General features: G+C 40.8%; 1 protein-coding gene across 1 annotated transcript in view; it reads right to left on the reverse strand.

Moving 5' to 3' along the window:
- Positions 1-22,749, reverse strand: part of lmo1 (LIM domain only 1) — a 35,187-nt gene extending 12,438 nt beyond the window's left edge. The window contains exons 1-2 of the mRNA XM_088413828.1: positions 21,934-22,749; positions 3,401-3,614 (exon numbers count right to left, since the gene is read on the reverse strand). Coding sequence (XP_088269954.1) covers positions 3,401-3,614; positions 21,934-21,955 — 236 coding nt within the window. The 5' untranslated portion in view covers positions 21,956-22,749. The remainder of the gene's footprint in view (positions 1-3,400; positions 3,615-21,933) is intronic.
- Between the last annotated feature and the right edge of the window lie 3,256 nt (positions 22,750-26,005).

Raw genomic sequence — 26,005 nt, forward strand, 5'->3', positions numbered from 1 at the left:
TCATCTTGTTGTTTGATTAGCAGTTGTAAACATGTGACGAGATGGTCCACTTTTTGAATTAAATATGATATCAAAGTAATTTCACCCCCCTCATATTTCTTGATACAGGTAAGCTTTTATAGATTGACATAAAGCCCACATTGTTTAGATATTTGCATAGATTAGATTTTTTTCTGTCAGAGTTGAAAATGTTCGACTGTATTTGAATGCACCATAGAATTAGTGAGTAAAGCTGGAGACCTGTGCCATCCAATGGTGAAAAAAAAATGTCTGGCTGTTTCTTAGTAGCCCTAATCAGTGATGGAATATGATTATTTTCAATAGTGGTTGTGGTGATTTTAGTATAGACATGATCTGAAGGCTATAAAAAAACAAAGTAGCAAAGAAGAGTAAAGCCAGATGTTAGCTACCACCGCTGCGGGGGCCAACTTCAAAATTAAAGTGGCCATTGCATTGCCGTCCATGTATTATTCGGTGTGTGTATTTTAATTGGCCTTTTCAGCACGACATTGGCATGAAGCAGACAGAAAGCCAATATGTTTGATTTTTTTATTTTTATTTAGAAATCACAAAATCACTAAAATTATTCAATTTTTGGACATTTTATATCTATTCTGAATCATAGTAAATGAGGATCTTGATTGGAAATATTTTTGTTTAAATGATTCATCTTGGGTAAATTTTACACTCTCTCTCCCTCCCTCCCCCTCTTTCTTCCTCTTTCACCCTTTCTCTCTCTAAAGGGTGTCTTGACTTGTTATTTGCCATAGGAAGAAGGAAAGAGTTGATGAAGGTTCTCTTAACTTTAAATATTAGTGGTGATTTGAAATGATGAGGAGAGTTGGAGCATCTTGCTCTATATCTGAATAATGAACCAATTAAAACCTGTAGTAAGTAGGCTGAGGCTATCAGTAAGGGATTGGAGAGTCACGTGGGCAGAAGGGGAATTGGCAAATGGGGGAGGACAGTGCAGGGGAGGGGGTTTTAGGAAGAAGGAGGGGGCGGGTAGCAAGGGCACCGGCATCTCTAAGTCAGCCTCTGGGGGATTCCCTCTCGGATAAGTGGTCCGATCTCATTGGGAATGTGACTTAACGCTCAGGAAATGGTCATGTTTAATTTAACTAGCAGATGGTAGGGACATCTGAAGACTGTGCGTATGGCGGGTGTGCGCGTGCGTTGGGGGGGAGACAAAGACTCTGGTGAAGCAACAAGGCCACCTTGGGGTTTCTCTCAGCTCACTTGACATGACATTCGTCGCATACTCGTTCATGTAAACAGAAGAAAAAAACAACAGGCAAATGAAGTGGGACAATGGCTACTAAGGCAGCAAACAATTTGAGTAGTCATCTGTTTGCCGCAATCATGTCAGGTAATGAAAAGTGTCCTAAATGACAGCTCTTTTGCTTAGGAGAATAGTACGTATTGGTCTCATCTAAAACTAGCAGCTTTCTTGAAAGGTACTGACTGTGTACAGTACTTTTCAGAAGAATAGTGCACTAGTATTATCAGCGGTCCACATGCGCTACGGAAGTATGTGCACTACGGTGTCTCAGAAAGACCATAAATTACAAACCCACTACCGCTACACTATCTTCACCTGGTTCTTGTACTTCGGTTATCTGTAACTGAAATATAATGGCAAAATATGACAGCCTGCTGTAGGCATGGATCGAACTCTGTAATATAATATAATTACAGATTACTTGACCTACGTTTATACTTACTAGAGGGTTTTCCAAGTTAAAATGAAAAAAAAGATTTTATTTTTGGTTCACCAATAGATTTTGCTAAATTATGTACATCATACTTTAAAGTATTATTCGTAAACACAATGCCTACTGAAGGTGGTGGGCTGGATCTTGCTTCGTACATTTTTTTTAATTTTATTTTTAATTTTTTTTTTTTTTTTCTAGTTTATTATTTTTCTTTCCACAATTGTTTAACTACAACTGTGGCTTATAAATAAATTACATATAGGTAGTAGGTGTCACCAGAGAACATTCTTCCACAAATGTCATTCACTTTACTTTAACCGTATGTTTACATGAACAACACTTCTGTTAATACATATTCTATTTCTGATTTTGTTTTGAAAAAATGTAAAATACGGAGAGGTTAGCAACATAAAAGAACTAATGAGAATGATGTATTGTACATGCCAGGCCACTAGTTGGTGATGTCTCTTGTAAAGGACATGCCTCATTTAATAGCACAAGCAAGTGTGTATATTTTTTGATCAGTTTTTTTTACATTGATTGAGGCCTTGTCTGCATGTAGCCGGGGCTCTTGCAAAGGGGCAGCAAATGTCTCCGTTTTGACCTATTTGCTATTTGTGGCCGGGCTTGTTTTTTTTTTTTTTTCCCCCCATCAAAATCAAATGCTTCAAAACCTCCAGCCAAAGTGAAAATTTGCCCAAGCCTCCGGTTTTGTGGTTGCGTGTAACCAGTTTCAACAGAGATTTGCGTCATTGCACTACTCTAGTTCCCGCCAAAGACGCGGATACTGGTGACACCCGAAGCATAAGTTCTTTCTGTTTGGACACGTCAGAAGGGTAAGTTCTTTCTGATTGGATAGAATTTGAGACATTACCGCCACCTAGTGACTTGGCATGCTTTTACATGGATATGTAACTATGCACTATGCAGTGTCATAAAGACGCAAATTTTTTAAATAAACAAACAACAACGACGTCGGGGAGACAACAAAGCTGGTTACATGTAGAAGCACTATACACATTAATTAAGGTCACGGCCCTCTGAAGTTATTTAGGTTGTGACATACCATCACGAAGCAGACATGCTCATGTTGTTGTTGTTGTACGTTGTGACTCGGAATTGCTTTCTCTTTTTTTTCCCCAGTTTAAATATCAAATCCACAAAAAGATACTGACAAAAAAATAGGTGTTAGAAACTAAAACACGAGGAAATCCATGGCAGGCATTGTGAAGTGAAACTAATTTGCCGGGATTTTTGTTTGGCTTTGACCTTGATCTTTTTTGAGTGATTGCTTTTGAAAAAGGCAAGACAAATGTCAGAATTTGAAAAACATCCTATTGTTTGAGAAATTGTTTTTGAACTTGTTGTTGTTATTGCTTTTCCAAAAAGGTAATGTGTTTCACAGGAGATGGAATACCATTGTCAAAGGAGTTCAGATGTAGCTTAAAGTATTAAAAAGTCAGTTCCGCATTTAAACGACGCTGCTGCCTGTTGTTTTTGTCCGGATGGATTCCACCATATCAAAAATGTGCACAAGTTACCGCGAATGGAGCCTGTGGTGAAGTATAAAAGGGCTATAACGCAAATCAAACTTTTGGCATCCTTTCATATCTTGTGTACAGCGTCGTAATGCTGCCTTTTGTGTTTGCGGCGACTGTGGTGAAGTGATTGTGTGTCCTTCTTGCCTCAGGTAGTCCCGACGACACAGGATGAGGTTGGCTTTCGTATAGAGGGTGGAGCCCACCTCCCCAAGGCGGCAGTCGCAGCAGGCACATTTGAGACAGTCCTCATGCCAGTATTTGTCCAGGGCCTTGAGTAGGTAGCGGTCTTTAATCTTGCGATTGCAGCCAGCGCACCCCTTCTGTTTCCCTTTGGGCTGGACGGAGAGCATCGGCACACCTGGAGTGATAAGGAGACAAACAGCCACGCGTGATTTACGGCCGCGGGAACCCGAGTGACTTTTCATGTTCTCTTTTTGATAAGCCGGCTGCTTCCGCGGCAGTCTACGCATGGCCTCACGTGCAGCCGCGGCGCACCGCCAACCTGCTTTATATGCATTCAAGAAAACACTCTTCCATGTACAGTAGATAAACACACGGGTCACTTTGGACTAGGAACCCCCTCACCTGCTAGTTCCACTAAGAACACGCTGTAACGCTAGCGTTACGTGACGACTCGTGGCAGCCAGGAAGCGCGATACATAATACATCAAATCTGGGATCTATTTTGCTTATTGTGGTACTTACAGCCAGCCGTGTAGTGCATTAGTTACCATTTCATCAAGCCCATTTCACTCAACTGTCCAGAGCTGTAAAAGCTCCTCATGGGCTTTGTTTGGTATAGATTAACATTAACCTTTTAAAAAGCCTCTGACCGCAAAACACGCTGCTACCGGACCCCAGTGAGATATGTTATGGCCTAAGTGCCTTTTAGCATACACTCACTCTACTTCATACACACATGCGCGCGCATGTACACACAAACACACACACAGACACGGAGCGCTACAGCCTTCACACTTATCTCTGCTCATGTGTCTGCAATGAGCGAACCCAAAGTTAGCCAAGTCGCAAATTGCCCCGGTGTCACGCTGGCCCCCTTTAAGTGAGCCTTTTAGCCTCCTAAAGGACAAATAAAGTCCATTTAATAACTGCACTAAACACTAATAGTCTATGTGTGGCTGACATTTGTGTTGGTACTAAAAGCCCCCCTCAGGCCACTGCTGGTACCGAGGCAGGGGCGCGCAGCTCCCCTCTGCAGCACTAACAGGTCTGCCACAGCTGAGAGCCCCACACAACAGCTCTTAAGACACTCTCTCACACACTGAGCTATTGATCCATCTAAAAGAACACACAGTGGACGCCACTTGCCACTCACTTTCAAACTCCCCCCCTCGCCCCCAAAAAAAAGAACACCCAGAGGAGGGGGAGTAGGGTGGGTTGAACAGGGGAGTGCTGACATGATTTGGCATGTGTGGCTATTCACCGATATTGCCGAGACGAGTGACATCGAGTTGCGCGTCTCTTTTTATGCTTCAGAGATGAAGTGAAGCGCGGCAAACGTCTAGTGTTTGACTAGTACGCGGCCGGTGTGTTTGATTTTGTCCACGTGCTGTTTGTGCTTGATGCCCAATTGTAAAGTCAGCTTCACTTTGTGCACTGTTTCTCTCTACTTGTCATGTTTGCCCTTCAAAGAACTGTTTTTTTTGTGTGTGTGTTTACGCAATAAATAGCAGCGCTCTCTTAAGGCAATGTGTTACTTGAAAACACAAAAAGCATAAACGTTACAGCAAAGATAAAACGTCCTTGGGAAATTGAAGTGGTTATCAATTTGTTCATTTTAATTAGAAAAGGAGAGAAATTGTCAACAAAGTGTGTTCTTCCACAACAATTTTTTTGCTTCAAATTATTTTTGAAATGTTCCCTTCGTGGTATTACACTGACATTTGTTCAACAAAAGAAATACTGAGGAACAACAGTGCAAAACGGCACAGGGTAAGGCAAATTATTCATCGCCTCCAAACTGAACCAAACTACGATGAAATGCACAAGCCAACTAAAACAAATTCCACTCTCCAAATTTTGTTGACAAAATTCAACACACTAACTAACATCATTCGTTTTGTTTTAGTACTGAACTAGTTTTTAACAAATTTTGCCCTCTCCTTCTCCACCATCTGTTTATATTTCCACAGGTCACCAAATTATTTGGATTCAAATTTTATTTTCAGCTGGTTGCTTAAAAGTAGTGAACGATTTGGGCCCAATACACCCAGAGGTAAAATAACTTTCTATTTGCTTTCATCTGCATCAGAGGTGAAATAAATGGTCTTCCGATTCACTAGGCTTTTTCTATAAAATGTGGTCCGGCGGTGTTAAGACATCTCATTTCTTCATTAGATTTGAAAAGTAAAGGCTAATTGGTCTAGTTTTGCAGCGGAATCCATCAATTAGAGTTCGGCCTTTCCTCCATCTCGCCGTTCTCTTCAGACCCTTTGAAGTTGCCACATTATGATCACAAAAACTTGCTATAAATACCAATGTTAGGTGCAAATGAAGCTAAAAAGCTTCAAATTCAAGCCGCAGTGGCTGAGGGCAGACTCTTCTACCTGCATTTCATGGCTTGTTAGGGGAGCTCTCTGCAGGTATGCCAACCATCCTCCTCTGACAGACTTCCACAGAACTACAGAGCAGTCATAATGAGGGGAGAGAAAATGACTGTGTGCGAGTGTGCGTGTGTGTGTGTGTGTGCGTGCGTGCACACACATGCTTGTGCACGTGCTTCAGAATCTTTTGAAAAAGACAACATTTAAGTCCCTCGGGGATCACAAAACTCTTTTAATTTGCCTTTCATGACAACTAATTAGGAATTCCATTCAAAATCTTTGCTTTAAATAAGATAACTAATTATACAAAAAGGTCGTTCCTCCACCTCCGGAGAACTACTCCTAATTGGTTGAGACCACCACATTCTCCTGAAACATATCACGTGTGTGTTTTACATCCTGCTTGAAAAGGCCAGCGCTTCCAAAGATTAACCTATCTTGGAATGACTGGATTTTGTCTCCGCTGGATGCCTGCTTGCTTTAAAGCCCTGCTCAACTCATCAATGTAAAGCAGCAGCACTGACTTTAGTGCTTGCAGTTAGTCGCACCTTCAGTTTGTCTTGCACATGCCCCACTTGTTTGGGGCTGAGCAAGCTTTGGTGCTGAGCATGGGAAACAGAATCCAGGTGTTGCGCTCAAGATCGCTGGTTTCTTATGTTGTGTTTAGTCCTAGTTTGTTAAAAGTACCAGCTTTGGATGCTGCCATCGTATCTATCCACTCCTGCTCTGCAAATTGCACACTATTACTGAACCAGGTCTTGGGTTCAACAGACAACTATTTGTTTTGGGACGTATTTATAGTCGCCGGTAACCTTTTATTTTCTCAATCAACGGTCATACTATGTCATAAATATTAAGGGTGTGCCAAAACAAATCAATTCATATAAGAATCCTGATTCTCATTTACTAGGGTTCAGAATCGATTTAAAACATCCCCAAATCGATTTTAATTAAAAAATATTTGAAAAGAAATACGCTTCTTGTCTGCTTCGGTGCGTCATGTCATGTCATGACTTCACCAGTTATGGAAGTCAATCCTACGTGACAGGGGGCACAAAAAACAAAAATGAAGTCCTCATTAAAAGCAAAGATTTGTGCCTTTACAAAGCAAATGGAAAATGCAAACAGCTGAGCCAAGGGATGCTATACCATCCCAAATGTTTTTCAACTGAACCAGCTGGACCACTGCTTTTAGAGCTCAAGTTAAAGAAGTCACCAATGCCTTGACGACCGAAATGAGTACAGTGGCATTAACATCTGGACCCAGGTACATTTTTAAGCTCATGAATACTCCTAAAAAAAAAAAAAAAAAAAAAGACGTTGATTTTGTTTTTTTACTTTGTGCGGCCACTTGATGAAATGAAGATGAGTAAATTCAATGCATATTATTTTTTCTGTGATGTGCGCTGTGTCATAAAAACTTCCAGAAGTTAAAGCTCTAAATTCAAGCTCCAAGTTTTCCCCGGGAGGCTAATGCACTTTCAAAGCGTTCTCTGCTATGCCTTCATGCTTTCCTAGAGGGATTCTTCTAGAATCCTGTACAGCTCCATCAACACGGCCATCTTGGCGTCATCCATGTTTTTAAATCGGATCCCCTTGATGACCTCTTTGATATTGGGAGAGATTAAAAAAATATCACAAGGAGCCAGCTCAGGAGCGTATGGAGGTTGGTGGATTTGTCATCCTCCGCAAGGAACTGTCATGCTCTGGACAATGTGAGTAGGTTTCTTTACATTAACCGTTTTGGTTAATTGTGTGGCCCAAATTGAAGGGAACAATGTGTAGTTATAGTTACGAGTATTTTTTTTTTTTTTTTGTGCCTGGAAATTTCTTGGCCCCTCGTATGTTATATTCCTTTTTCACTCTCAAAGGTGATACATTTTACCCAGCCAAGCAGAGCGACACAACTTATCCGTCCTCAGAAGGAATTAAAATGCTATTAGTAGTTTGTGCAAAGGCCTGTCATGGCTCTTTTCTCGCATCCATCCACTTCCTTGAAGATCATATCTTTCAACAATATGTACTGTAACTTTTTCTTTTCCAAGCAGTCTGTCAGACCATGTATTTTCCATTATGGCGATAGCATCCGATTTTCTGTGTTACCCTATTTAGACTTTACAGCTATCACCTCATCACAGAACATTTTTGATATATTAAAGGATTTAAAGGAAAATGAGTTCCACGGAGCACGAAAAGCTTGAAAGTGAAGAAGTAAAAAGATCATGCATGCGTGACAAGACCTGCATTGGCTCCTTTAACATCTATCGATGAAATATATTTCTGAGTTAGTGCGCGGATTTAGCATTTTATATAAAGATAACAATTGCTGGTTTTTCCACATTCACACTTTTGCACTTTTGGTGTTAGTGACTTTTATATTTTTTATCGGGCATTACCTTTGTAGCACAACCGACCAATGAGAGACGAAGCGACACTCAATATGCGGAATTATGCAAATATTAAGCATCTTAATGATGACCGAAGCGATAAGTGAAACGGCACCATAATTGCTGAATAATTTACGGATAATTAGCTTTTTTCACGAACTAATCAATCATATGCTGCTCTCTTTTTTGCATGCCTCATTGTGCACAGGGTACAACTGAAAGGAAATGGATGCACGCTCTCAATATCCTCCTACACTTCATCCCAGTGGAACATCTGTTCTTTACGTCACTCAGCCGTAATAGTGGAGGGGACAGTTGCCTCTGATTGTGCGTTTTGTTAAAGGCCGTTTTTGATCAATTAAAAGCCACGACGTGATACGCCTTCTGCCAGTTCACGCGGAGTTAAAGGATCTTGATGAGACTAGTTCAGCCTTCCTGCCACATGGGGAGGGGGCGGTCTTTCAAAATGGTGGAAGCTGGCCCCGGGTGGGCTTTTTCCCAGGGGCCCCCAATAATTCCTCGCCGCAGCTGCAGCAAATATGAGCCGCACGCCGCGGAGATGCTTGGGCAAATTAGGTGCCGCGCGTTACAAAACAGGCGCGTACAGCCGAAACAAAGTGCATTTGTCATCATTATCTTTCGGATGTCCGACCGACCTCAACGCACCCGTAAATAAGACGTCAAGCACGCATTGATTAACGGACCCATTTTATATATTAGGAATAAACACATTGCAAAATCACAGTGCCAATATTGCGACTGCCACTCGAGAGGGAACACAGGCTAATTTGAGGCTTTTAAGTTTTTGTCCTTGCAGCCAAAGGTACACAATCAAATTCATCTGCGGACCTGAGTGTCTGCTTCCAGCGTTAATGGGGAGCTCATGCAGATGTCTTGCCATTGTGTGCATGAATCAGCCCCTTTCATTGGGCTTCTGTCATTGCTGTAATTGAGCCCACGGACACGTTTCTCTACTGCCAAGACAAAAACACGAGACATCTGTTAATAATATCTGCCGCAAAACACATGGCGCTTGAAAGCAGCCTGATGAGTGCGTTTGCAATGATAAGTCAAATAAAGAGGACTGATTCACTGCGTGATTCATGCTCCCATCCTTGGTTGGGGAGCGTGTGAGCTCCGAGTCAAAGAACAGAAACGCGGGAACACACGGAGGCAATCACACTGACACACACACTATTAAATTAGGCACTTTCTCACCGAGCCCAAGTCAATATTACATTTCATACTTTGCATGTTTTCTTTTTTTTTTTTTTTCTCCATCTCAAACGCAACCCTGTGAGAGCCCTCTATGTTACTGTACGACACCGCTACATTTCCAGATGGTGCCGTATGAATGCCGGGGTCTGTGAGGTGATTTCTGGGACTGTATGCATGCTATGATTACAACGTAATTAACACCCACAGTAAGTGGGAGCGAGCAGACAGGGCTTGTGCGGATGAGGAGGGGACTGTTCATTAACAAGATGCACTCTCTCAAACTTTGCAGCTTGCTGCGGCTAATAAGCCCCGGTGAAACGGAGCCCAGCCGTCCCTCGCATTGACCCTGGCACTGCCTGGGATAAGGGAAGGTTTTGTCTCCTGGAATAATTGCTCTTTTCACATGTTACAAGTGTCCTGACCCCCACTGTCTGCAGCCACTTTTCCTACCATAATTACTCCTGATCCGCTCCAAATGAGTCAGCCGCATTAGAGCTGCAATAACACTGGCCCGGCTTCAAGCGCGGCATGGGGAGTCTCAGCAGAGCAGCCTGGAACAGGACTGCCTTTTCTCCCGGCCCACGGTCATTTCCATCACGTCAGAGGTGCATTTCTTACACTTGAAGTCAGCACGAAGGCCCTGGGCACTTTTTCTAAGGCTTACAGGCGGCATTGTTAGCTCCCGGTGTTCATGACACACTGTGGTTTGGCTGCAAACTCCGTCCCAATTAACGGAAAAACTTCATTAGGGTGTTTTTTTCCACACTTTTCAGCCCCCTATTATTTTTAATTTATTCACATGGGGTTAATTAAAAGAAATGTATCACAGAGATATGCAACAGCTTTCTAATTAAATTCATTGCTGCCTTTTTTCTAACATGGGAAACTGGCAGTTTCCAAATTAAAACAGAAGGGGACTTGTTCCTTGCTCAGTAAAAGGGAAGATTATGGCTCAGCAAGGTAAGCTGTCAGGAAAGAAGAGTGAGAGAGTGCAAGATGGCACAAGAAGAAGCTGAAGAAGGAAAGAAAGGATGGCAAACATTTACAGTAAACACATCTAAACAGATAAATCACTTGAAAGATGGAGAGATTCACTGGTCCAGAAGCCATCTGAAAAATTGAGTGTTACATCTTGCAAACTAAATGCGAGGATTTTGGTCATGAACTGAGATTTCTTCACCAATTATGCATGAAGCCGATGGAATGATCTCTACCACTATCTAGTCCTACTGCAAATACTACACTATATATACGAGTGCTGTGTGCTCATAAAGTGCTTACTAAAATGCTACTTACTTTAAAAAAACACAAGCTGGGGCTTCTCAAAGTATCACCAATCTCAAAGTATCAGCAGTTATTGGGATTTTCCCCCGCTGTGCTTTAAAAAAAAAAAAAAAAAAAAAAACCTTAACCTTGTCTTAAATAATTATGCTAAAATATAATCCAAAACTCAATAAATGGGAGTCCTGTTGTTTCCATCTCTTCCATCCCAGTGGGTGACTTTGTTGTTCATTGTTTACCTTACTAAAGGCCGACGTCTGCAAATCTCTTATTTCGATTTAACACAATGATAATTAGTCTGCATTCATATAGGACTAAGGAAATATGTAGGCTGAATATAGACGATTTATCAGAACAATTCATTGATTATCAAATAGCGGTATTTGGCTGCCCAATCATTTTAAAATTTTTGGCCACAATGCAAGGGGCTAAACGTGTTTTAGTCCACATTAAAAATACATTTAGCGAGGAATTTAATGCAGCCTTCCAAAGGTTGCGCCACTTACAAGGTTGGGAAGTAGTATTCAAAATCCTCGCTACTTCCCAGCAATTACTGCACATTTATTATTGCCAAGGAAATGCTAGGAGACAGGTGTGTCATTCAGGGTCCTCAATGTGTCAAAAATGGGTTGGGAGGAAAAAGAAGACCGCATCATCGTGTACCGAGAGAGGCACTTTAATCCTGAATAATGCAGATTCCCCACAGGGGGCAGTTATTTAACTGCATGGGCTTCTAAAGTCATTCACACATGTTCTTGCACAACCGATGGGGTAAATAATGAGAGTTTGCTTGTGTGAACATTCAGGTAGAAGTTCATGAAGATAAGGGTGACATCTCATCGGATGCTAGTCAGTCATATTCCAAGTGGTGATGTTTGGAATTTTTACGCACCAACCTGAATGGTTGGTCGTTAATGCTTTGGCACTACTAAAGCTTAGTTGTGAGGTTGGAGTTGTATAAGCTGTCATTTATAGTCGTGTACATTACATTTGGAGACATTCATTCATGTGGTTTGATGATTCCCCATCACAAAGGACTACACTGATTAAATATGCCGCCCAATTTCGATGCCCGCGGGATCTATTCCTTTTGTTTTGGCTGGAATCTGTGCAAAATAAAACCAAACAAACAATAATAAAAAATAAAAAAAATCAATGAAAAAACAAAAAACACACAACCCAAGGAAAGCCTTGTAGTTATCTTATCTACTACCATTTCATTTTAATTGCATGTACAAATACCATGTATTGGAATAGGGCAGATAGCAGTATTCTTTCAAAATAATGAGTTCTTACATGGATACCAATACCAGTCATCGATACCAGTCATTGGCACCCTCTTTTGGTTTTTGTATTTTTAAGAAGTAAATGTCATGCATGGCTGACAGAACATTTTTCCATGTGAACTGCAGCTGTGTCAGTCAATACTCTGATACATTTTATGGAATTAAACCACTGTCTGATTATTTAAAAGAGTACAAAGTGTCAGTGGTGCAAGTGAGTTCTCAAAAGTTGAGTAAACGTACTGATATTGGTCTGAAAAACAGAAAACTATGGTATGAACATCCGTAAACGTAATCATCATTCCAAAGTTGTATCAGATTTACTGAGTGTGCACCTGAGCCTCATGTGAAAGAGAAATATACTCAATCAAATGTAAATACTATTCACAGATCAAATCATATAACAGAGGCAATTGTCTGTATTCAATCAACAAATTAACCACAAAGTGTGTGAACATAGAGGCTCAAACTCCCAAATTAGAGTTGTGTGTGCTGTGTGGTCATTTGCATAGAAATTTGGTGAAGCAAATATAATATGTTTAGCGTTGATTACATCAGCAACTTCAATATCTGAACCCTGGAAGACTAGTTTTAACAGGGTCAAAACTTTCATTTTAATCACCATTTTTAATTCGTTGTTTGAGATTTGATTTAGTGAAGGTCATCCTATGAGAGACTCCTTCTCAGCATGTTTGCTTTTCTATGAGCCAAATCACCCAAGGGTGGTGTATTTACTAAGAAGAAGGCTGTATGATTTAATAAAAGTAGGATCCCGCGGTGTCCAGCACTTTAAGTCTCATTAGTAATAAACTCTCATTGTGCATATCTTCATTTGAATAAATGAATGTCATTTTGTTTGTCTAAAGACCAACACGTAAAGGTCATTTGAAGTTGGAATTAAACGGCGAGGATTACAAGGGTGGTGTAGTGAAACGTTTGCCTGGCTTCGTCGCAGTGAATGTGACTGAATAGCCGCGCGTCTACACGCCCCACGATTGAATAGCGACCAATCCGAGGTGTCGTCCGACTCTCCGTGAACCTCAAAAAGATACATAGGTAGTATAGAAAATCAAATGGTTGGAAGAAATATAATGGAATGACACTGATGCAGCCCCGTTGGAAGCACCTTGTAGTCGTAGGTAGTCAATGTTCAACTGTAGTCAAGACTTTTTCTGACGTATTTCCCGGTTTGGTATAAAAGTCTCTGACATCCCATCAATATTTGGGTTTTGGTCGAGTGATCAGAATTGTAAGCAAGGTACTTTCACAATCACCACACGTCTTCTACTGTGTATTTCATAGCGGTCATTGTCCACTTGTCCGTTTCTCGCATGCCCTGCCACTATGTGACTATTGGTCTTTTTGGAGTATTGATTACTTTTTAATCTGATAACCTAAAAAAAACGTATGTTGCTTACTTGTTGAAGGACCTAAAAAATAGGGTGAGTAATTATGTAAACCAAACAGGGTGGACCCTTTCAGGATGGAATTTTTCCATCTAAATTGGCCATGCCTCAATTACTTTTCCTATCTGTTCACAATATATATGTGGAAGACATGACAGGCAGATAGAGAGTTTACATAAATGGCATTTCTGAATTTCTATTTCTGTATGTTGCAATTATATCTCATTGGAACTTTGCCTCAGGGGGATTATATGAAAGGAAATCCAGGCCAAATAACTCCACAAATTATTTCTCAAGCTCAGAAAAAAAATACAGCTAATATTTTATATATTTTTATTTAAATGTCAGAGCGCAATCCATGGAGTATTTTTATATTTTAAAAAAATGTATTTAATGCTATACACTCACTCACACACACACACACACACATATATATATATACACATATACATATTATATATACATATACATATTATATATATATATATATATATATATATATATATATATACACATATATATACACAACACGCCAATCTGATCGTTTCGATTGTGATTGGCTGAGATTTGCCATTTTATGCAGGTGATTTCTGTCATGTCATAATTTAAGAAATCAATGAATTGTGTTATTGATTGATTGATTGATCGTTCTACAAATTATTTGCGATATGATTTTTTTTTTTCATCAAATACTAAAAGTCTTTTCATGAGAGCAAAAAAGGTGCCGTTAGCTCAAAACGCCCCACACATTTTGGACAATCTGTCATTAGCGGGGTTACTTAAAATGGTGCTATTCTACATAAATAAGCCTGAAGAATACATTTGGAACATAATATTAAAGGCTAGAAAGACACAACATTTATATCAATTATATCAGTCTACACTTCCTGTAAATTGTAGAGATGCCAAACTAAGACGACATATTACTTTTCCCCTTCAAAATAACGATTTTCCAGCTTCTGTACACAGTTGTCTTGTTGATTGTCATTCTACATAAGATGACTGTTTTTCTTGACTTTTGTATCTATATGTTCTCTTCAAGACAACAGCTTGCATGAGCAATAATACGCACGACAGTGTGTAATTTTTAGCCATAATGGAAAAAACAGTCATTGTATAGAATGTGCAAGAGTGAAACAAGTGTAAGTTATCAAGTGGGTGTTTGTTCTGTACATGCATCAGTACAGTACTAATTATTTCCTATTCAAACAGCAAATGGCAGACACCATATACATTATAGGAAGCAATCTATACTCCTGGGCTACCTGATATTGATAAATAACTTTTTTTTTTTTTTTTTACACTTAACAATAGATGACTCCACATTTTCAGTGGGGTGTTTCTGCTGGCCCAACATAGACATTCTACCGTGTCTGTTTGTTTGCGCTCCAGCTGTAAATACATTTTGCACTTATGTACATGCTTTAATTGTGTTTTAAAATTAATGAGTCATATCCATGTACCACATACCTTTACCAAAGTGTATGTAGATTAAATAGTTTGTTTGCAATATTATGCAAACTCAACTCAAAATACATTGAATTAAACGTCGACGAGGTGCGTGAATGAAACCATGACTGTGCTTGAACTACAGTGCATGCGGAAAGTATTTACAGCGCTTCACTTCACTTAGTTCCATATTGTGTCATCTTACATTCCAAATAACTAAGAAACAATATTTACATACTGTAAATATTTACAGCATTTGCCATGAAAACTAAAAATTGAGCCCAGGTGCGTCCTTTGTCTACTGATCATCCTTGAGATGTTTCTACAGCTTTATTGCAATCCACCTGTGGTAAATTCACCTGATTAGACATGATTTGGAAATTCACTCACCTGTCTATATATATAGTAATGTCCTATAGTTGAGCACAAACAACAAGGAGAAAGTTAAAAGAATTGTCTGTAGACCTGCAAGACAGGATTGTCTGGAGAAGGATACATAAACATTTCTGCTGTTTTGAAGGTCCCATTGAGCGCAGTGGCCTCCATTATTTGTACATGGAAAATGTTTGGAACCACTATTACTCTTCCGACAGCTGGCAAGCCTTCTAAACCGATCATTGGGGGGAGGGGCCTCACTCAACGAGGTAACCAAGAACCTGATTGTTACTCTGTCATAGATCCAGCATTTCTCGGTGGAGAGAGGAGAGCCTTTTAGAAAGACAAACATCTCTGCAGAAATCCACCAATCAGAACTGTATGATCGTGGCCAGATGAAAGCCATTCTTTCGTAAAAGGAATATGGCAGCCAATCTGCAATTTGCCAAAAGGTACCTGAATGACTCTCGGGCAATCAGAAACAAAATTGTTCAGTCTGATGAGTCAAAGAATGAAGCCTTCGGCATGAATGTCAGATGTCATGTTTGGAAGAAACCAGGTACCCAAATATCATTCCAGGCCAATATCATCCCTGCAGCGAAGCATTGTGGTGGCAGCATCATGTTATGGGGATGTTTTTTTCAGATTCTGGAACTGGAAGACTGGTCAGAATAGCAGGAAAAATAAATGCAGCAATATACAGAGATATCCTGGATGTAAACGTTCTACAGAACACTCTTGACCGCAGACTGGGGTGAAGGTTCATTTTTTTAGCAGGACAACAACCCAAATGAAGCACACAGCCAATATCTCAAAGGATTGGCTCATTCAACTGCACAGAAGAATGTTCCCACTAAAATGCATGGTAATGCCACTTAATTGATTCCAGTCCCCCTCCCTCTAAATAAATAAAAAAAAGGAAAAAGAAAACTGTATTATATTGTGTTTTATTAAATCGTAAAAACATTAACTAATTAAACAAAATTCCTTAATGCATTATGATTTAATGTTGCAGCCCCATTAAATAATGTGTGCCCACCTTTGCCACTGAGAGGCAGTATAATACAGTCAAGCAAAAACAGAAGAAGAATACTACTTCAATTACTGTGTGTAATGCACTAAGATGATGCAACAGTTATTTTTTTATAGATAAGTAATACTATATACTAAAGTTTTTGTTACATTATATGTCTAATTGCGTTGCTCTTTCATTACATGATTACTGTTGTTAATTGTGAGTATGTCATGAATGTTTTGCGTTGTTTGTTAGCATTAAGCTAAGTATAATTTCCTTGAGCAAAGCTATGTAACGGTTTTAAGTACTGGATGTGTAATTTGGGCTGAATGACAAGTCATTTGGGACCAAAATCACAATCTCGAACAATGTGATTTTTAAAGCTTGAAAGGACTTTTGTTTTCCGAGCTCTCTCAAATTAGTCCATAAGCGTCAGAGTCAACTTCCAAACACACCCAAAGCATTGCGTTTACGTTACTGTGTGACCTATACCACTGGAAGTAATTTCTTTTGCAATTGCTGGGAATGTTTAGCGCTAAGATAGCTTTTTCTGCAGACTTCATGTATTTCCTCGAAAGTCTGTGTGAAGTCTGATGCGGACCAGACCCTCTCCTTAGGGGTGAAGAAGAATGATGTTTGGGTCGAAAACCAACAGCTTCAGCTAATTTGTTTCACAATTATTACATCTAGACATAAAATAAGATGACAGCTACATTAGCAATTTAGCACAGGGACCAACAGGAGTTGCTAACGGATGATGTCAGCCATGAAGAAGAGATTGAGTTCAAAAGTCAATTAAACATAAGCCACGTTATTTGTATTGTGTTGCAACACAGAATTCATAGATTTGGAATTTAGGGAATAATTTGGCTTGAAATTATGAATATTTTGATTGGTTTAAACTTCTTCAGGGATCGTTCTTTTTAAACATGGTAAATAGATTGCAGTGCAAAAGAAAATCTTGTTTAGAATGAAAAGAAGCAGAAAAGAATGAATGGTACTTGACCCTTGCTTTTTAACATGACGCATTTACCTTTTCTCATATTCATAACACAATCAAAATGCTCCCATCATTATTTCTACACTTTTTTACATTTAGACCAAATGGTTCGATGAATACCATGATTTCACTTGCCATTTTGCTAAACCCCTTGTATCTGTTTGGAGTGCTTAAGTCTAGAGAAACATACAGGGGGCAACAAAAAAGTAAAATAAAAATGTATTTTTACATACACAAGTAGAACATGTGACAGGGGGGGCAGCCGTCGCTAAATCACTTACATACAGTATGTCTTGCCTTAAAAAGTGTTCAAAAGAACTGCTTCCGTCACAAAATCTCGTGTGCTTGCGCTTTTAGCGTAACAGCTTTTAATGTTTAAAATAAACATTGTGATTATTGCACTGAAGCTTGATTTTTCTTTTGGGGAGGGGGGGGGTCAATAAAGCTGAAATCGCAATATTGCTCAGAAAAACTCCACTTTATTTCCTTCTAATTTTTCTATTGATATTGTATTTTTTCAGTTTGACTTCAAATAGTGGTGGCATTAAACTGCTCGAAGCCTGCTTTAAAATAATTATTTGAAATCTACCAATCCCGCTGCTTATTTAGAAGTGAGTGGAAAACAGCTTCACACACACACACACACACACACACACACACACACACGACCTTTGCATTTGACCCATGACAGGAGTGACACAGCAAACACACAGTTAGGAATTGGGTTTACTTCCTATTACAGAAGTTGAGTTTTAAGTTTATGGTTGCAACTCAAAGCAAAGGCCACATGATGGCTCGTATCTAAAAAAAAAAAAGAAAAATATGGAAGTCAAATCCTTTATATTTTAAGGCACTACCGCATATTTTGGAGTACATCCAGGTTTTGTCTTCTTTGTCACCTGCATCTTGTTTGGCAGTTGCCACCCCCTCTCCAAACTATTGTATCACCACCTACAGGACTGTCATGAAATATTCCTGACCTCAACTTCTACTTCCTGAGAAAGTTTTGAAATGATTCCTCCCCGTGGTGCACTGCATCGTTTCTCTTGAATACAATCAGTGACACTTTCTGGCATGTGCAATGCGTCTGACCACATCAGGTGACATTTTTAAGATCGGGTAAAGGCAGCAACATAGGCAGGTGAAGGACATTTGCTCGGAGGTTGGGGGCGCCATTTAAGCTGCGTGCAATACATACTAGCCAGGAGATAGAAAAGCAGCCCCTACCTGTCACGACTCAGTCAAAGCGCCAGTGTAATAAAAGCTGTGACAACATTAATTGCAAAGGTTGAACGGAACAGAAGGTTGGACAATGGCTGCCGAAGGCCTTCCTGAGATCGTGTGTCCCTCACTCCACATTGATGACTGCAAGTCTAACATCTTGCCGGAGGCAATAATAAACTGGATGCTCTTACAGCTCAAGAGTGCATAATTGAGTTTTTGCATCTTGCTGATGAGTGCAGCCTTTTGCATCTGAGGCGAATGGGCGAGCGAGCCCGCCCGCTAACACGTGTCTCAATTGAGTCTCTTTAAATTCTTCCAAGATTGTGGGAAATGAACGATACACATCTCAGACACTTGAAAATGTGAAACAATCACAAGTGATGGGGATCAAGAGGTTTAATGGTGACAGAGGAAATTACCTCCGGAGAGAATTCAGCGGAATTAAACACATACCGCTCACAAAAGGGTGCACGTGTGATTTCCTGACAACAGCTTCAGGATATTAGTGGCAGTCATAACACTGCGATCACAACTCACTCGCATCGGCAGTAGAGAAAAAGTTATTATAATATTGCTGCAGATCAGCACGCCAATTAGTGAATAAATGACACATTTCCTTTACGGGGAAAAATTGTGCAAAGAACACCAAAGAGTTAATGAGAAATATTGTGGGGGAAAAAAAAACAAAAAAAAAAAAAAAACACACACTCCTGGTGACTTGCGTGTTTGTAATATTGTTCAGGCCCCAGAGCTCACAAACTTGATGTACTGTAATTTCAATATTTGAAATGGGCAAGTTTAATTTTGAAGTAAGCGCAAACCAATAAGCTGAGAAAATAGCAAACACCAGCGAGCAAATTGCATTCCTGTGGAAAAGTGAAAAGACTTAAGGAACATATAAAAGTAATCTCCAACTGGAAATTAGAAATCAAGCCCGAGAAACCAAATAACAGAAAAGAAATATTACTGTCCACTTTCTGAATCAATATAACATCGCTACAAGACAGTATTACCATGGTAACACCGGTAAAGAATGAAGCAATTCTTATTATTTCAAAATAAAAATGTGAGCCTGGAGCCCAAGGTTTATTACAGCAGCTGACAGATCACCAGTCTGTGTTCATCTGAAGGATTGCTTTTCAATCACACGCTTTATGAGTGTACACATTTTCCAGGACAGTCTGATAAGGGAGCCGTAAATTAACCAGCGCGAGGCAACCAGAAACTTATCATTCGCTGGAGGATTTGGCTTCTGCTTAAGGTCAGTCTACACTTAATGTGCGGCGATGACAGAATATTTAGGCCTATGTTTACATTAAGCGATTTCATATACTAGGGGATGACTAAGATGCTTAACTGTAAATTTGACCAGAATAATTAAGGCCTTGCCCAATAACTCCTCATGCGAATTGAACCTTTTCAGAAACTGTTAAACAAAACTCCACAGCTGCGATCATCTGCACCGTTACACGCTGCATGAGTACATCAGCTCTCAGAATGCACCCTTTGCTTCAGATTGAATTTGGAAATTGTGAGGCCAAGACGGACAATCACAAGCAGGTGACAATGTTAAAAGGCCCTTTTTATGCTTTGATCCTGGGAAACAGTCATTCTCTATTGACAGTTTGCAGACTGGTCGTTAATGCAGTGTAACACTATTGGTAATGTCTTATCATAAAGATTCACTATTGATGTTGCGCTTTCCTAAAAAGAAGAAATCAGTGCCAAGGTACAAGTTAAAAAAAAAAAAAAAAAAAAAAGGTAGCCACATTTTGTGGTGTTATAATGCACTAATTTTGTGGTCTTCAAATATCGATCTAAAGTTTTATCAAAGTTAGCCATGATAGGGAAACGGTTGACTTTTGGGAGACTTTTCTCAGGCATGTGTCAACTGCGCCTGTTTCTGCGCCACAAAAGAAATAAAAAGCCTCATGCAGAAAAACACACTTGTCATTAAGAAGTCATTAAAGGCCGTCATTACGCGGCCACCGAAAAGTGCCCTCTTCCTCGTGCAAGCGCTGAGCGGCGGGTACATTAGGCGAGAAGGTTGAATTGACAAGCCTATAACTTTACAGCCAATAAACGTTAAGAGGCGGCGTAATGAGCGAGACCGGATCGTGGCAGCTCTGTTGCCAAGCGGGCCAAACTGCGGGAGGCGCTGGCCGGGTCCGGCAAATAAAGGGTGAAGCTTTTAGGCAATGAGCAGCAGGTGATCTCAGCTTTTCTGCAAGTCCTAATGCTCCTAAAAGCCACTCTCCCCGGTTCTGTAATTGGGCATCAGTAGTTAATGTAGTATTGACTGCATTACATGCTCTTGTGCATCCTTTCCCACTAATGCCATTTGCATCACCTTGTACATTTACCATATTGCTTAGCCAATAACTGTTAAAAGCAACCCGCATCATGAATCATATAAGGAACTTTTAGCCGGACAGACATCCAAAACCGACTATTTACAGCTCAGTTGATTTTAATACATTAGTGCCACAACCAGAGAAGCCAATTTGATATCTTTCACACGAAACCTAATGGTTTTGTGATGGCTAAGTGAAAGGATGCACTGCTAAGGGATAGGAAATATCTATTTTCAAACATAACCAGCTCCAAATGCATTCGTCACTCGCCGAGGAAGAGCCGTGAAAGGTGCTGAAGCTTTATGAGCTGCTCGTGGTGAAATAACACAAATTGCTGTATATTTATGGTCTCATCTTAGCTGGTGGTCCGCACACCAAGCTTGGGGAGACTTAAAAAAGTGTCACAAGAAAGAAAAGTTGATCTCAGACCTCAAAGTGCTCTTCCCCATGCGCGTATACGGCGTCTGCTTGAATATTAAAAGCGTAACACATTTAATGGATTTAATGCATTCACAGTACACTGAGCATCATTTAAACCTGTGGACCGGCGTGTGATAAATGCACTGCACGTCTCCACGTCAGCTTGAATCCAAAATGGAACGTCATTAGAGAGCCGAGTTTGATTTAAATTAAAATTAATTAGATTGCCTCGCCCATTAACCCAAATACATTGAAATAGATAAGTAATGCAAGTGGGCCTATTTGGATGGGAAAAGTGAGTCAAGGCTGCGCGGCGTTATCCATAATTTGCAATCAAGTTAAAAGCACTCTGCTGTCATGTGCCATCCCGGGGAGGCTGTCAGAGGCTGGCTGCCTCTTAACAACTTCACCCAGGCAAAAAGCACTTAGCAGGAGACTTCAAGCTCTGCACATCAAGTGTAAATAAACATTCCATTCTCTTTGTGCATTTGGGAGAGGAGCACCTCAACTTCAGATGCGGTGGGGGGCGAGTTGCAAGAGCGCCAAGCTTCGATGTAAAAGTCAAAATAAAAATAGGCAATTAAAGAGACCTGGCGTGGTCCTCGGCTCAGGGAAGCTCGAAATGTGTTCCGAAATATCAGCGGCTACTATAGCCCGAGTGTCCAGGATGTGACATCCAAGAGTCGGAGACGTTTACTCACCCTCTTCCTTGTCCAGCACCATCGTCCTGAGGAACGAGGAGTCCTTCCCCGGCCGATCCGTCCTCGGCTCCAGGAGGCTGCGCGGCTCGCTCCGCACGGAGCTTCTCACCGGGATTGTCTTGATGTCGTTGTGCACGGCGCGGGCGGTGTACGGCAGAAGCCTTCAGTAAACCAAACGCCTTTCTCTTAAAAATAAGCACGCTAGTTACGACGCTGACTAGCGGATGCGCGTCTCCCGACTTGTGCTGCAGCCCAAATAAATATGCCCAAAGCGCTTAGAATGACTTCCATGCGAATAAAAAAAGGAGGCGAAAAAGGCGGCGTGCTATCTCGACTAAATGCGCCGCGAGGTGCGCGCTGGAAAGCGGATGAGTCGCGCGTCGAGCATGGGCTGAGCTCTGTCTTCTCCTGGATGTTAATGTGCTTCCCCTCTCGCTCTCATTTGCTCCGAGACGACAACTACATTCAAACAAATCCAATTGCAAATGTGACCAAGTGCTCCCGCCGCCCGTGTGCTGCCCGCGTCTGCATGTGCGCGCCCCGCTCCGCTCTGAGCAATAAATGCGCCGCGCACGCTTCTTTGCAGCGACCCAAGGATTCCCCTGTTAATTAAATCAATTCATTATGCTCAGATCTGATTAGCAGCCCTTCCCCCCTCTTTGAATCAATTATTCAATACACAAACATAATTGCTTGTGCCAGAGGTGTCTAAGTATTAGCTTATTTAACTCCAAGGACACTAATTACCCCTAGGGCAAGGGAACTTTTCTCATTAATTCTGACAAAACACAAAAGCACAGCTAAGGGAAAGAGAAAGTGCGCGCGCGCGCGCCTGCTGGAGAGCACGCACGCGCACGTAACGCTGTATTGATGCGCTGCCGGTGCACGCGCGCGCGTACGTCAAGGGGAGAGAAAGGAAGGGGGAGAGAGACAGAGAGGGAAAGAGAGAGAGAGAGAGAGAGAGAGAGAGAGAGAGAGAGAGAGAGAGAGAGAGCGACAGACAGAGAGATGTTGCATGCTCCACAATGAAATGCTTTCATTATGCTCTTCTCCTTATTTTTTTTGCAGGAGTAGAAATAAAGTGTCTAATTGTGGTCTACTTAGCAGTTAATTAGCGTCGGACACACTTTTATCATACATGCTGCAGAAATACACGCAGCAGATGGGCTGACTTTTTGATTAGTGCCTAGATAGGAGGTTCACTTTCAAATCTGCTAATATAATTGTTGCCTGTCATTGCCAAGATGAAAGTGTTGCTGTTGCATGTCGGTGCCTTAAATAGCAGCACTTTCCCTTGCCCTGCAGAGACTGTTAACCAATTAATGGTGAGATCCAAGAAAGATTAGCCATTTAGGAGAGCGGGGAGAAAAAGAAGGACAAGAATGTTGGTTTGTCAGCAGCCAGCAGGCCGTCCGTGGTGTGAGCTTGCTCAGTCTGTCCATGCCTTCTGTTACATTTTGCGCCGCATATTTTATTTTATCAAGAGTTACACAATGAGACATTTCCAGAAAAGTACGGCTAACTTTTTTCGCTGTATGTTTGTTCATCATTTAATACAAACTGATTAATTCTTGGTCATTTCAAGAGGAAGTTATGGAAAGTTGACTTTTCAACTCATTTCATTGAGTCCGCAGTGCCTCGAAACGCACTGAATGTAAAAGTACAAGTCGGAAAATAGGTCTGTGAGTGTGGCATTTTGTTTTTTGCAGCATTGGGGCATAAAATTTGACTAATTTATAAGAAGGGGATTCTTTAACAGTCCTTCAATTTGATCTGATTCTGATTTATGTGTCTATAATTCAATTCAAGATTCATTTTTGTTTCAAAATAGTGGATTCAAAATGATTTAATTGACAGTGAGTTTGCTTCAATCTAAAGATGAGCAAAGAATTCTCATATCCATGCCTTTTTTCCCCAAAATAGGGCTTGGACAACAACCAATAGCTAGGCATTTTTTTATTTTAATTTATTGTAATTCAGTAAAACATCTAAGTAATTTAACCGCCATCATTCTTCTTGGTAGATTTGCGCTTGTATAGATTGGAAAACTCAGATTGTATATATGTTTGTGTTTATTGGGTGGAGCTTTTTTGCTCTGAGTTTAAAATATTTAACTGCATTTGAATGCACCCTGTAATTTACAGCCAGCACTAATCCTGGAGACTTAACATTCTTAATCAGTGATTGAATTTTATTTTATTTTAATGGTGTCAATGTTGGTGGAGATGTGATGTAATGGCAAGTTGCGAGAATGAGTAACGCTTGCTGCTAACATCCACTGTTGCAAAAGCAAACTTCAAAATAAAAGCTTGCTATGGCCAGTCATGTATTATTTAGTGCGTTCATTTTTAAGTTGGCTTTCGCTGCAGTGATTGCTACCATATAGCCATCTAGCCTACCATCAATATGTAAAATTGATTTTGGTATATTTTATTCAGAGACTCAAATCATGCACTAAATCGACTTATATGTTCTGTTTAACTTTTTTTTTTCCTTTTTAGTGAAAGCTAGTTCACAGTATATGTGTTAAACCTAATCACTTCTACAAAAAATAAAAATGCTCCAATCGTTCCGCCTTTAACCATCATCATAATGATTTTTTTTTTTTTTCCCTCATTTGTAATGGCCCCTTCAACATCACTTGGAGTGGTCAGTCCGTACAGGGATGACTTGGGCTCTCAGGTCATGGTGTGATTGGGTTGGCCAAGAAATCAATGAGCTGATCCCCCGTCTGTCCAGCGTCGTAGCTGACACGCTTGACTTTTCATCTCCGCGGTCACATACGTAGATTGATGACTTCTGACCAAGAGTGTATGTTTGCTGACCTCTAGCAAAGTGAGTGACACGCAATTAATCCAATCACACGGAAAAAAATGGAAAGGAACGGGATCAACTTCAAATAGCCGTCAGACATGATGGGAAAAGGCACTCTATTAAGGCCGTTCATAAAGGGGAATGAAAATAACACGCGTGTGAGAAATGATGGGCCAAAGCACAGTCGCGAGCTGTGAATTTACCGCAATTACCTGACAAGTGCGGCAAATGTTAGAGTCAATAGCGTCAGAGGCTATAAATTATGTCACAGAAGATGCTTAATGTATATTTGAATCTCTGTGGCATTTGAGTGGAGAGACATTTGGAGTGATGGCGCCTCTCATGCCATGTATCTTGATCCACATCCTGTTTTAGCACACTTCATAATGCGGAGGCGGGGACGCGGGTGCGTCGTGGCTCTCAATCTGGGCCCTTGTCATGATTTGAAATTGGCCGTGTTACCTTTGAACCAAGACACAACATTCTCAGTGATCCATGGCTCATGACTGCGCGGTCGTCTCGGGCTCAAACACTTTCCCACTCCGCATCCAAATGTGGGGTCAGTGCATACTAGAAACAGGCCCCTGAGTATGCTTCCCTGATACAGTTAATTAACATTCATTTCTGAACATGCATTAGCCATGACCGTCTATTTATGGGCGTCTCTCAAAAGCAGCCACTACAAAACAGTGCTCTGCAATTAACCCCACATAATCAGATAGCGGGCGAGTGCTGTGTTCCTGTTGGTCCTCCGGCACACGGCCGTTGGACGGGGGTTTCAGAGAGAGGATGAGCCCATTCTATAGTTCAGAATGGCTAAGCAGATTAAAACCTCGTATCAAACATGATATTTACAGGCAAAGCTCGGAGGAGAGTGCCCCTTTTATGTAGAATGGGGGAGAGGCTCCGGGCTGGGCTTTTAAAGCCTTGTCCCTTAATTGTATTCTGGCTAAGTGGGATGAATGGTGCTTTTTAATCAGACCACTGACGGCCCGTGTGTTGTAAAAGTAAAGAGATGGTGTCTGATAGTTAAGACGCTGAATGAAATGCGTCGTGCACAGTAGTGTGAATTACACTCATGTTACAATTTTACGGTAATGTTTTTAAAAGAATCACGGCGGCTATGCTTGAAAATGCCTTTTCACTATGTTTTTAAGTGGAGTTGGCTCAACCTCCAAAACGGCATGCATTCAGACGTCTGCCTTGAGTCACTGAAGAGTCAAGGTTCAGCACCTCCTAGCGGCGGATTTTTGCTGTG

The sequence above is a fragment of the Hippichthys cyanospilos genome, chromosome 4 (genome assembly GCF_059441005.1).
Source record: "Hippichthys cyanospilos isolate Australia breed blue-spotted pipefish chromosome 4, RoL_Hcya_1.0, whole genome shotgun sequence".
Taxonomy (NCBI): Eukaryota; Metazoa; Chordata; class Actinopteri; order Syngnathiformes; family Syngnathidae; genus Hippichthys; species Hippichthys cyanospilos.